The sequence below is a fragment of the Colletotrichum paranaense genome (assembly GCF_030867605.1).
Source record: "Colletotrichum paranaense strain IMI 384185 chromosome Unknown Scaffold_5.1, whole genome shotgun sequence".
Classification (NCBI taxonomy): domain Eukaryota; kingdom Fungi; phylum Ascomycota; class Sordariomycetes; order Glomerellales; family Glomerellaceae; genus Colletotrichum; species Colletotrichum paranaense.
The window spans coordinates 757,426-770,020 of record NW_026848963.1 but is presented as its reverse complement, the minus strand read 5'-3'; the positions used below and the strand labels follow the sequence as shown (position 1 = coordinate 770,020).

At 53.2% G+C, this 12,595-nt stretch overlaps 4 protein-coding genes across 4 annotated transcripts; 3 read left to right on the top strand and 1 right to left on the bottom strand.

Annotated features, from left to right (window-relative positions):
* Window positions 1-37: 37 nt before the first annotated feature.
* CPAR01_06581 (NAD-dependent deacetylase sirtuin-5) lies at window positions 38-3,131 on the top strand (the record flags this gene model as incomplete). Its single annotated transcript, XM_060490853.1, has 7 exons — window positions 38-85; window positions 138-206; window positions 274-346; window positions 399-1,262; window positions 1,331-1,465; window positions 1,517-1,830; window positions 1,926-3,131. 7 exons carry the CDS (start codon window positions 38-40, stop codon window positions 3,129-3,131), a joined length of 2,709 nt encoding a protein of 902 aa, XP_060349727.1.
* Window positions 3,132-6,129: 2,998 nt separating this feature from the next.
* Window positions 6,130-7,545, top strand: CPAR01_06580 (uncharacterized protein; the record flags this gene model as incomplete). Its single annotated transcript, XM_060490852.1, has 5 exons — window positions 6,130-6,174; window positions 6,214-6,471; window positions 6,552-6,671; window positions 6,732-7,108; window positions 7,167-7,545. The coding sequence occupies 5 exons, from the start codon at window positions 6,130-6,132 to the stop codon at window positions 7,543-7,545; spliced, it is 1,179 nt and encodes a 392-aa protein (XP_060349726.1).
* Window positions 7,546-7,613: 68 nt separating this feature from the next.
* Window positions 7,614-9,032, bottom strand: CPAR01_06579 (amidohydrolase; the record flags this gene model as incomplete). Its single annotated transcript, XM_060490851.1, has 1 exon — window positions 7,614-9,032. One exon carries the CDS (start codon window positions 9,030-9,032, stop codon window positions 7,614-7,616), a length of 1,419 nt encoding a protein of 472 aa, XP_060349725.1.
* Window positions 9,033-9,852: 820 nt separating this feature from the next.
* Window positions 9,853-10,641, top strand: CPAR01_06578 (uncharacterized protein; the record flags this gene model as incomplete). Its single annotated transcript, XM_060490850.1, has 1 exon — window positions 9,853-10,641. One exon carries the CDS (start codon window positions 9,853-9,855, stop codon window positions 10,639-10,641), a length of 789 nt encoding a protein of 262 aa, XP_060349724.1.
* Window positions 10,642-12,595: the final 1,954 nt, after the last annotated feature.

The window sequence follows — 12,595 nt, the reverse complement described above, 5'->3', positions numbered from 1 at the left end:
TTGAACTTGATGCATCCACGTGCATTTTCATGATACCATGGCAACTCGGACTCTGACAGCAAAGTTGTGGCGTCTCAATGCAAATGTAGGTACTCCGCCTTCACGCATAATAACACAGATCGCTGATTTCTCCTTAGTTGGTATCGAAGCAACAACTTCGACGGCTCACGCTACATGAATATCAGTCGCAGAACATTTTGAAGGAGGTAAGGTTTTCTCTTCTGTAGCGACAAGAGACTAGGATGGGAAGGGTCGCTGATGCTTTTCGATCAGTTCGGCATACCAGTACCCCGAGGACACCTCGCAAGAACACCAGCCGAAGCTGCGGTGATTGCCACAGAGCTTGGTAATTATGGTTTCTTCTAGACTGCCACTTCAAGATGTACTGACACACTTAGGCGGAAACTGTTCTCTCAAACCACAGGTATTAAGGGGCGGCATCGAAGACGGCACGTTTGACAACGGGTCAGAGGCCGGCATTCAACTGGTCAATAATGCAGAAAGCGCCGAGAAAGCTGCCAATCGCATGCTTGGTCACTACTTGAAGACGGATCAATCCGTAGGTAACGGTGTATTGGTCAATAAGCTTCATGTTACTGAAAGCCTGAATCCCGAGAGAAAGTGGTACTTGGCGTTCACATTCGATCGCGAGAACTATTGTCCAATAATCATCGCGTCAAAATTTGGCGGAGTCGCCATCGAAAAGATAGAAGCCCAGCATCCAGACGAGCTGCATACATTTCGATTTGGGTTCACGGACGGCATCACATCCAAACTCACCGACAATGTCTCGAACTGTCTCGGAGCTTCGGCGAAAGAGAAGGAAGACCTCAATGACATACTCGGCAGACTTTATAAGATTTTCACAACAAAGGACGCCTATTCGCTTGAGATCAAGACTCTAGCAAGCTCATCAGAAGGAGGTCTGACTTGCATGGACGCCAAGTTCTCATTTGATGATGCTGCGGCCAAGCGGCAGAAGACACTTTTTGCAGAGCGAGACACGGAGCACGAGATTCCAGAAGAAGTCGAGGCTGAGAAGTATGGGCTGGTCTATGTTCGCATGGACGGCGACATTGGCAATGTAGTCAATGGAGCAGGTCTCGCGATGGCGACCAACGATGCGATTGCCCTGCACGGTGGCGCCAGTGCAAACTTTCTTGATGCTGGTGGGCAAGCGACGAAGGAGACCATGGTCAAGGCATTTGAGATTATCCTGCGGGACCAGAGGGTGAAGACAATATTTGTCAACATCTATGGCGGTAAGTTCGCCAAACAGCCAATGAAGGAAGCTTGACGTCCACTTCTCGGGCTAATAAACTTTTGGCAGGAATTACTAGAGGCGACATGATCGCAGAATCCATTCTTGGTGCAGCCAAAGAGCTGGGACCGCTGAAAATTCCCATGGTGGTTCGACTTCAAGGCACCAATTCTGAGATGGGATTGAAAATCGTAAGATGTTCCCGTACCGGTCAAATGCTATCTTGACATTGAGTGTGCTGACTGGAACATACAGCTGGAGGAAGCCAATCTTGGATTGCATACCGAAGCAGATTTTGGGAAAGCAGCGCAAAAGGCAGTAGAACTGGCTCGAGGATCAAGCCCGGCGTCATAGAATCCGTCGTTAATTTTGGGTATTTGAAGCAGCTTACTTACGATGGCTGTCATCAGCCAATAGAGTCTCGACATTTTCGCCAGAAAAATGTTGCTCAGGCAGCGGCCCCTTCCTTGCATCTTGAGACGCCCCAAGCTCACATCAGTTCAGTGTTGGTTCATGGCCCCTTGAATGTTCTATCTAACGGCCATGGAGATTTCCGAAATTGGACTGATGTTACTTGTCATCTCTTTGTTGGTTGCTTCGCCGTATTGGTTTTGGGGTCCAAGAAAACATGTCAGATTCTATTGCCTTGCCGCATTTTCTTTAGGCAACCAACGTCAACTCGAAGGGATATTTGAAGAAACCAAGTTCCCTATTGACTTTTCGAAACAACGAGCTATTATACTACAACCCGACCACACCTGTATCATCTCTACGCCAAGATTCGATGGCTGACTCAACTACAACTCAGCCCGACCTAGACCCTATCGCGGTCGCTGACTTCCACGACACACTCAAGAAGTCAAAGCGCATCGTTGCTCTCATCGGCGCAGGTCTTTCCGTATCCTCGGGCCTTGCCACCTTCCGAGGGGCCAACGGACTGTGGAGGAACCAGGACATAACGCAGGTCGCTTCACCCGCAGGCTTCCGTCATGACCCGGGTCTCGTCTGGCAATTTTACACGTATCGCAGGCACGACGCCCTTCGTGCCAAGCCGAACCCCGCTCACTATGCTCTGGCCGAGCTCGCGCGCAGAGTGCCTGGCTTCGTCGCGTTGACGCAAAATGTCGATAACTTGAGCCCTCGGGCTGGTCATTCGCCCAGTCAGCTGAAGGAGCTCCACGGCAATCTTTTTGCGCTGTCCTGCGTCGACGTGGTTGGATGCGGATACAACGAGCGTGACAACTTTGAGGAGTCTCTGCCGCCAGCACTCGATCCTTCAAAGGACGAGGAGAGGACCATCGGCAGCATCAATCCGGACAAGAAGCCTCGCGCCAGCCCAGTACTATTAGCCGGCATCGCGCGGAAACACGCGCAAATCCTCGGGGAGAAGTATGAGGGCAATTCTCCGACCACGCGGGATCTGACCTCTCTGAAAGCCCCGGATCAACCGGCGCCATCGAACCCCGTTGCTGTTACCCGGCTGTCGTCGGGGTTGGAGAAAAAGGACCTACCGCAATGCCCTAAGTGCAAGAACAACATCCTTCGTCCCGCCGTCGTCTGGTTTGGCGAGCCACTGCCCGTTGAGGTTGTTGAAGAGGCCCAGGCGCTTTCCGATGACCCCGGGGCCATCGATTTGTTTCTGACGATTGGAACCACCAGCAAGGTCTGGCCGGCGGCCGGGTATGCCGAGATGGCTCGCAAGAAGGGTGCGAGAGTTGCTGTTATCAACACGCGAGCTGAAGACGCGAGACATGTTCGGCCGGATAAGGACTGGGTGTTTGTAGGAGATGCAGCAGATGTCCTCCCCCAGTTACTGAAACCGGTTATTAGCGAATCATACGAGCAAGTCGAGAAGAATATGAAGAAATAGCGGAAGAGGCACATTGTCACAGGTTACGGAGGGTTCAGAGCCATGCGAACCTAATCAGTGATTACGTGTCCACTTTTTCTACTCCAAGACGGTGTGAAAGCGAGGAGCATTGCATCTAGTAGATATGAGTTGGCTGATACAATCTCCATCCCGTTAGCATCAACTCCCGCTTGGCCTATGCTTGGAACAGTTGAACTTTATGTAACAAGCCTTGATTAATATAAGCTGGCCTGCATCATTGATCATATAGTTAGATTCTTCCAAACTCCGCGTTAGGTTTCCACGCGGAAGACAAAGCTGCCAAATACCTTCAAGCTTACCTGTGTCAATTATCGCTCTAATCAAGTCATTCGAACGAACGTTGGCTCCAATTCCAGTGGTATCCGTCAGAATATCGAAGTAAAACCCCCTTGCGTTGTAGAGCTGCGTGGCTGAAGCATCAAATGTGGAAATCGTCTTTCCCACTCCAGTCATACCGTCGTTCCATCGCTTTCGTCTTTCAGGTGATGCAGCTTGAAAACTGTTCACTCTCATCAATTCCGATCACCACTCACTTAGTCACGATGAAGCTTTTGCTTGCTCGCTTACGTTTGGAGTTCCATAGACTTGAGCTTAGCTGCACTGACTACTGCAGGACAGAGCAGCTTATGCAACCTATCCAAAGCTATAGTTTCACAAAACTGAGACTTTGACAACATCTGTCAGGCACCGTGCTAGCTCTTTGAGGCGTCGAGAGGCATCTTCCGATTGGATCTCGTCGTTTGAGCCAGGGCAAGCCGCTGACTCGTTTGTCCATGATTAATCATATTTTCTACCCGAGACTCACGGCCCTTCCAGCCCTTTCATCTTGAGCCGCATATGTCACACCGAGTTTCTTTCCCATGGCGAATGGTCCCAGCACGAAATAGAATCGTTTCGGCGACATTTCACTCAGCAAGGTTATCATAAGTGCCGCGCTTGAGCTTGGTCTCTTTGCGGTGAATCGAGTGATGCTCGACTAGTTAGTTGAGTGATCATACTACAATCGCTCAGGCCTTATTATTGAAAGTTTTCCAGAATTGATAATTTGAAAGTCATAAAGTCTTTTCAACTTGCCGTGCCTGTCAACTGGAAATATTGAAGCGGACGAACAAGCGCGTCCTGATGGTTGCGCGGCGTACCACCCAGCCACATGACTAACACCTTCACCGCGGCATGACGGGGAAGCCGGAAATGTTTCTCAGCGAATGCACAATGACAGGTTGGGCATTTCGAAAGCAAAAGCTTGTCATAGCCGCAATAATACTCTCTCATATCTCTTCCCTTGATAACGGACTTGAGGCGGCTGCCGGCTTCTGCCTCCCGTCCCGTCCTCGCATTTCCTAGCTTAGCCGTCATGCCGCGCGCTTCTGAAAAGGTTTAACTGATGGGCAGTGGCTTGTGACGGTAAGGGAGGGGGGAGGGGGAGAAATCTCTTTCTTGTAGGAGCTAATGCTGCTGCTCCCGCTTCCGTAGTGAGACCCTAAGAATGCCAGACATGCCTCCCGAGTGAGACGTCAGAATTGAGTTGGCTGGGTGGCTAGATGGCACGGTGGCTCTCGGACGACGAGCCCTTTTCGGACAGTTGATGGTGGTGTGCCACACGCGGTTCAACGGGGGACAAGGGTGTCAAACTGTCGATGGATGGTGTCGTGCAGTAGAGGGAAGCTATTCCACGCGTTCCCACCCGTATCCCACGTTTTTGAAGTCGTAACGAGATTTTCGCGAAGAGGGGCTGGCCAGGAAGAGTCAGCTAGGTCGGGGTAAGCAGGTGGGAGGTAACCTCGAAAAAGCCATCTTTTATCAAACGGGCAAAGACGGGCTGATGACAGCATCGACCTAGAGCAAACTAGATATGCACAGTCTGAAGCGAAGATGGAAAAGCTGCGTTTGTGATTGGTGTGGAAACCACCAAAACCCCCCCATGCAGGAACGGGAAAACGGGGAAAGTATGTGTGATCAAAGGCAGCGAAGGAGGAAAAAAGAAAAGAAGGATTCTCGGTTAGCGAGAGGGGATCCATGTCTCTTTCTTCCCTGCGTCCGTGGTCAAAGGGCTGGCCATCTGCCGTCGAGGGGGGGTTGCTTCCGCCCGACGCCTTGTCTGGTTCGTTCGTCGACCCATGCCTTTATGATGGAATCGGCCTGGATCTCCTCGCGAACCCGGTACGTGTAGAAATGACCGCGATCTGTATCTGTGCTCTTGAGGCACCAGGGTAGAGATCTCGGATTACCGTAACACAACAGGCTTCTTTAGGCAGGCTGACACGGGGATCCTTGGACTTTGCGGGAGCCATGGCCAGTCCCATGAGATGAGGGCATTGTCCTGAGGATAATTTTCGAATTCAGACAAGTCATCGGAAACGCTTCCATGCCCTACATCCCAAACGAGGTATTCATTGAGAGCATCTGCCGTTGCCGATGAATCGCGAGCAAAAGCGCAGAGGTCAGGTTTCCCCCCATGGTTTCTATCATATTCACAATTTGATCATTGCCCATTTGCATCGTTTCGTTTGTAGGCATCCACTTTTTCATACCACTAAAGCACGACGCAGCGCAGTCATCACACCTCCAGCCCATTCGTTAGCCTGCTGTCCTTGGCAGTGCCTGTTTCTCACGAAGTGAAAGAAAAAGTCTGGGCATTTCTGCTGTTACCCTCGACCTCTGATCGCGTGGCAGCAAAGGTGGCCGCACCAGTATTTCTATCCTTTCCTCTTCTAGGTACTCTGGGCTGTCCAGACCCCCTGTCACAACTGCACAGCGTCTGCACTGCGGTCGATAAGGTATGCAGCTTGCCATTCTGGTGCCCACAGTGGGAAAGGAAAAAGCAAACAAAACCACCACTTGGGGGGCTATTGGGTGACCTGATGTGGCCCGCCCCAAAAAGAAACGAGCAGAAAAAGGTCTGTGGTCTGGGTTCTGGGTTCCAGTCGTCGGGCCGTTGGGAACTGGGGGGGAGGGACAGACCTCGAGAGGTTCAAAAATGAAGCATCTTGCTCTCATGGATTGGATGCTTGGACCTTTGAATGTTCGTCCCACTTCCGCTTCCCGCATAATCCACTCGTAGTGTGGACGACAAGGTCAAGGTCTCCTTCCCATCGCAACCTCACGGGACGACAATATGGCGGCATCACCACCGAAGACGCCGACGATGGGAGACAAGGTGGTGATATTCCCGCTGGAGGAGCCGGGCCAGATCTCTGTGGTTGCGGTGTCTATCGTCTTCATCATCATTCCGACGTTGATGGTGATCCTCCGCCTCATCGCTAGGCGCATGGCGCATAGAGATATGGATTTGAGTGATTGGTCTATAATTGCTGGACTCGTACGTTGTTCATCACGCCAGCAATGGAGTTATCTTCCGGCGCGATGAGATGAGGACTACAACTCACTTTTCTCTGACAGGTCTTCTCCAATGCCTTGCAAGCAATTTCCATAGTCGCTGTGATGCAATGCGGTGTTGGCCTTCACAATGCCGTCATCATACCCAAGTATGGGGTCGGGCCAATCGTCAAGTTTCTCAAGGTTCGTGCCAACTCTCGCGTCGAAGAACCCCGATGTAGTTGTTGACGCATCTCCCTCTAGGTCCTCGTCGCGCAACAAATCCTGTGGGCCATCAGCCTCAGCCTCTGCAAGATCTCCATTCTTCTCCTCTACTCCAAGCTCTTCAGCACCAGGTTCATGATCCTGTCGGCGCGGATACTGGCCGCCTTCACCATGATGTGGGTCATGGTCACGGTGCTGATCGCCTTCTTCATCTGCATCCCCCTCTCGGACAACTGGCTCCTCGATCTCAAGAACCGACACTGCGGGAACCAGCCTGCAGCGGATGGCACGATGGGGGTGTTGAACATGATCACCGACATCATCGTCCTCGTCATGCCGATTTCTCACTTGTGGAGTCTTCGGCTGGAGATGTACAAGAAGGTCGCCCTGATCGTCACCTTCTCGCTCGGAGTCTTGTAAGCCAAGCCTCCCGAATCTGAAGAAGATGTTATACTGACCATGTTGCCAATATAGTACGTGCATCGTATCGGCTCTGCGCCTCTACTACCTTGCCAACCTCGTGTACCTCGACGTAACCTTCAATATCCCCAACGCTCTCATCTTCAGCGCGTTGGAGCCCGGCGTCGGCATCACTCTCGCGTGTATCCCCTTCCTCCGACCTCTGCTGGGCCGTTCCTCGTACTCAACCAAAGGTACGGCAAACTACTACAGCTCGAATGGCAAGTCCGATGGTCTCTCAAATCGGCGGAGCGAACGCCAAAGTGACGGATTCGTCCTCGTGGACAATTTGTCGCAGCAGCACCTTCGGGAGGCCGAGCAGAGTGATTCAGCACCGACTATGCCCAGCAAGGTCACGTATAGCAGAAGCAGTAGTGTTCCAGATATAGATTAGTATATGAACATTATAGATCATCCAAGCCTCGATGTTCGGTTTTGCCTGATAAAGCTTGCTGCATGCGCTCATTCAATCAGTCGCGGTGGCTCCTCGACGTCTTCTGGAAGCTTGCTCCATCGGCTCGTGTAGACCCTGCCATCCTTGATCACCGCCAAGACGTTCTTCTCCGGCTCATCCAGTATTGAGACGTCGTCCAGCGGATTCCCGTTGAGAATTAGCAAGTCCGCCACGAACTTCTCCTTCACCTGCCCCAGCACATCCTCCTGTCGAAGCATCCTGGCGGCGTTAACCGTGGCGGATTGAAGCACCTGCTTATTGCTGAGAGCCCGCTGCCGGATGCCAAACTCCCTGCTCTGCTCAGCCTGTAGGGGGCCGAGCAGATCCGATCCATGACAGATGGTCACGCCCGCTGCGGCGGCAATTTTCAACGACTCGAGACCTCTTTCCAAGACCTCCTGGTTCTTGCGCTGGTTCTCAGGGGGCAAGAATCCCTTGTACTTGTCGGAGCCCATGGCGTCGTACGTGACCAGCGTAGGCGTCAGCCACACGGCGTTCTCAGCCATGAATTCCGCCGTCTCCTTGTCGATGAAGTTGCCGTGCTCGATGCCCGTCACGCCGTTCTCGACCGCGTGGCGGATCGCCCGCGGGGTATATGCGTGCGCCGTAACCCAGGTACCGTAGCTCCGCGCGACCTCGCTAATGGCCTTGATCTCATCCGCCGTGAACTGCGTGTTCTCGATCCTGTCCGTCGGTGACGCCACGCCGCCGCCTACCATGATCTTGATAAAGTCCGCCCCCGTCCTGAGCTGCTCTCTCGTCGCCCTGATACACTCCGGCACGCCGTCTACGACGTTGGAGAGTCCCGCCGTGCCGCCGCAGCACAGCCCCGAGTGATCGTGGGCACCTCTGCGATCGCCGTGGCCTCCCGTCTGCGAGAGAGCCTGGTTGGCGATGAACAGGCGAGGCCCGGGGAAGACGCCGTCCTGGATTGCCTCCTTGAGCGCGAGAGTTGCGCCGCCCGTGTCGCGGACCGTGGTGAAGCCCTTGCTCAGGATGCGACCGCAGACGAAAGACTGCCGCAGATGAGAGACGGTGGCGTCCATGTCGAAGCCGCCGTTGAGGCCGGCCTCGCCGGGCACGGAGCTGACGTGGACGTGGCAGTCGATGAGGCCCGGGGAGAGGTATTTTCCCTGCAAATCTACCACAATGGCATCGTTGCCTGTGCTGTCGGCTGGGCTCCCCCCAACGTTCTCAATCAAGCCGTTTGAGATCTTGACGGTCGTGTTTTTAATGACGAGGCCTTTGGCGGCATCCACGACGTTTGCGTTGATAAAGAGGTAGGTGTTCTGCGGAGGCAGCTTCCATGGCTTGATGAGCTTCTCCGGGATCGCACCCTCGGCGTCTGCCGCCCACTGCCGCGGCGAAGTGCGCCGGGGAAGCTCCATGGCGGGGCCGGCGAGGGCGGGAGCTTTGCGGATTGTCATTTTCTGGCAGCAGCTGAAACGGGGGTGAGCAGGGACACAATGGAGAGGCGAAGACTGGCTGGAGGTTCCAGAGTTCTCAATGCTTCGTTGACAATTCAATGATGAGAGATGAAGATGTGGCGGACGACATTGCCGTGGCTGATAAGCGCATCGGAGCAGTTTGCCGGTGCGGAGTCGGCGATGGATGATGGAAGCATCCCTGATTGTAGCGATCAGTGCGTAAGACTGTACCTTCCTGATACGGACGAAGGATCTGACCGTTTGTTCTATACAATCGAATAGAGGACTATCGCGTCTTGTTGCAAAGGCGGGGGATTAAGATTCCCAGCCCAGGTTCTGGGCTTGAAGTTGGAGAACGGACGAAGATGCAGCTGGACGCCTGGCGCACATTGTTGGTCCCCGAAGTATGTTATGTACCTGCCTACTCAATTAATGCAATGCACCCCATCGCTCTGAGCTGTACACTACGGATACTCCGTATTAGACGCGCAATTTGACACATCCTCTTCCACAACACTTAGAAACAAGGGGTTTAGTGGGATGACCAGGGTGAGTTCCACTAGGTATCAGCTCGAGTTCGGTCTCGCATTCTCTTACTGAAAACGAGAAACGGCAGCGAAATGCGTATAAAACACCTGGGGGAAAGAATTCACCCACCGCGACAAATTGTCTAATTGATTGTTATGCTTTTCGTCCACGATCTTATGGAAGTCGCCCATCAGCTATCTCCATGTAACCTTATCTTCCGAACCAAATAGCCCACTCTCCGAAAACCGCTGCTATGAATTCGCGAGTCGTGGTGATTGTTGGTTGTGGCGGAATGGGCCTCGCCATCGCCCGTCGTTTGGGTACAGGCCACCACCTCTTTCTTGGCGACTTCTCGGACGCAACTCTCGCAGCTGCTCAGAGAGAACTCACAGACGACGGATACTCGGTGCAGACGATGCCGGTAAATGTCTCCGAATCCGCATCCGTCAACGACTTCGTCAACGCAGCCGCAGCGGCAGGGCCCTTGCACACCATCGTGCATACCGCAGGCTTGCCCCCTACAGCCAACACCGCCCAGCGAATTTACGCCGTCAACCTCATCGGCACCGCCAACGTGATAGACGCCTTCTTCCCCGTTGCGCAGGCCGGCACCAGCCTGATCTGCATTTCGAGCATGGCAGGCCACATGGGCTCTGGTCTCCCCGCCGAGCTAGAGCGACATCTCGCCACGGCGCCCGTCGACCAGCTCCTGGATCATCCCGCTCTCGTCGTCGACACCGCGGACCCGTCTGCGGCCCCTCGTGCGTACGGCATATCCAAGCGCGGGAACCTCCTACGCGTGCAGGCTGCCGCCGCGACCTGGGGCCAGAAGCGGGCGAGGGTGAACTCGATCAGTCCGGGCGTCATCTCAACGGCGGTAGGTCGTATAGAGATGGAACAGGGCGGTCCAGCGGCAAAGTTTGTTGCCACAAGCCCGGCTGGCCGAGTGGGAACACCTCAGGATATTGTCAACGCCGTAGCGTTCTTAGCTAGTCCGGAGTCGTCCTTCATTACTGGGACTGATATCCTTGTGGACGGTGGTGTTGTGTCAACATACAAATGGGGAGCCGCTGGCAAGTAAAAGTGCGCAAGGACGGCCTCTTTGCTTACAATCATGTCAAGTACCCACTTTCATTCCACTTATAGGCAAACGTAGTTGACTCGCGAACAACATCTATATATGGCGACCATTTGTCGGTGTCAGGCGCGCGGATTGACGATTCCGCGAACGATGGGAACCTTGTAGGATAGAAAGGAAAGGTGGAAAGGATGACATGCCAAAAAGAGAAAAAGAAAGTCTCCTCGACGGGGAATTGAACCCCGGTCCCCTGCGAATCGTGGGGTTTCCCCGGTGACAAGCAGATATCCTCACCACTAGACTATCGGGGATGTGCTGATATCCGATACAGCGACTAGTCATACTAAGTATGGTAGAGAACTGGTGACTCCACAACACGCCTCTTGTAATCTCTTCACCCAGGGCTTCGTGCCTGCCGCAAATGCGAAATGCCTCCCGCCTATTGTCTGTAAGAACCCAAGAGTCGGCTGAGTCCCTGATTTGCATGGTAGCGCAGGGGTATGATGCACGCACTTCTCATATCACGGTCTCGCCTGACAGGGCAAGATATCAGATGGGAACTTGGCGGTGGTAGCTGGGGGGAGTTCACTTCGAGTCGTTTCTCGAGAAATCTACAGAGTCAGTCATAGGTGCTAATTTGCTGGACGTCTGACTGCCGCAACCATCAGTGTTGGGGGTTGGTTCCACGGAGACGCGTGGGTGAGACAGTAAGGCGACGCGAGCGTCCCAGGGAAGGCCTCAAACGTTGGCCAGATTGCTGTCATGAGGACACAAAATCTTGTAGCACACATGGCCATATGCGAAAAATTGATTTATGTGAGAATGAATGCGATTCTAACTGCTGCGATGCTGTGACCGAGATTGGAGTCGGCTGTCTTGAATGGGGGCTCTCTTACCGACTCACCTACCTTACGTGCGGCATGTACGCAACTCTACCACATGGGAACACCTCTGATGAGTGCATTGTAGTGAACTGTCAATCTTGAATGGCCGGAATACGAAAGGGAAAAGGTCTTTGCAGAAATGTCTCAGTCCTCCGTGCTGGGTCTTCTGCAGGCTCGTTGGCGTGTGGAGGTGGCTTCCAAAGTCCGAGACCCGAGGCTTCCATACTTCCACGAGCCTGTTATCTCGCAACGGGATAAATCTAGAATGGTGGATCATTGCTGCATTTTGCAGCTCCCTAGTGCAGCAGAGGAAACTGGGACTCGGGCGGCCTTGCGTAACGTAGATGGCATGTTGAGCCAACAAAAGTGTCTTCAGAGATACACCCTCTCTAGTCTCCCACTTTTCCCCACCCTCTCGTTCGGCCGAGTCCTGCTTTTCGAGGGCTTCATCAACGGCCCCGGCATAGCCAGCATCTCTATTTCCCGTTCAGGAAATTCATCGTGCATGATCGATCTTTGCAGTGCATTCTGCCTCGTGATGAATCTCAGCTCAGCCCTATGTGTGTCAGCAAAGGCAACCCTATGGCACGACAGAATACACTGGGTGCCTGGCCCTGTAATCTGTCAGACTGAGTTGTTTTCGCCCCCACGCCCGGGTCCATGGGCAATGAGTAAGACGCTTAAATCAGCCTCTTGAGTCCTCAAGGGATGCTTTTCTCTTCGGAAACGAATCAAAATGCGCAATTGGCCATGTCGCGCCTCTGCGACGTACAATTTCCTATTCGGGAAACTGGTCTCTTTTCTCTTGGCCCTCCAAAGTAAGTAGTGCCCCCAGCCTGCGGCTCAACGTAGATTTGCCCAAAACGGCAATCGACACTCAAGAGTATATCTTCGTGAGCTTAGCAATTCAACTCTTGCCACAGGACAGGGTGCATCGTCGAATAGACTTGTGTAGAAGAATCATTCCAAGCTGAACTAAAATTCAAGAATGAGAATCATCCACTTTTGCGGCGCGGTCTTGGTGCAGAATTGCTTGCTTATGTCTATGATTCGTTATTCATGGATATTTTCAT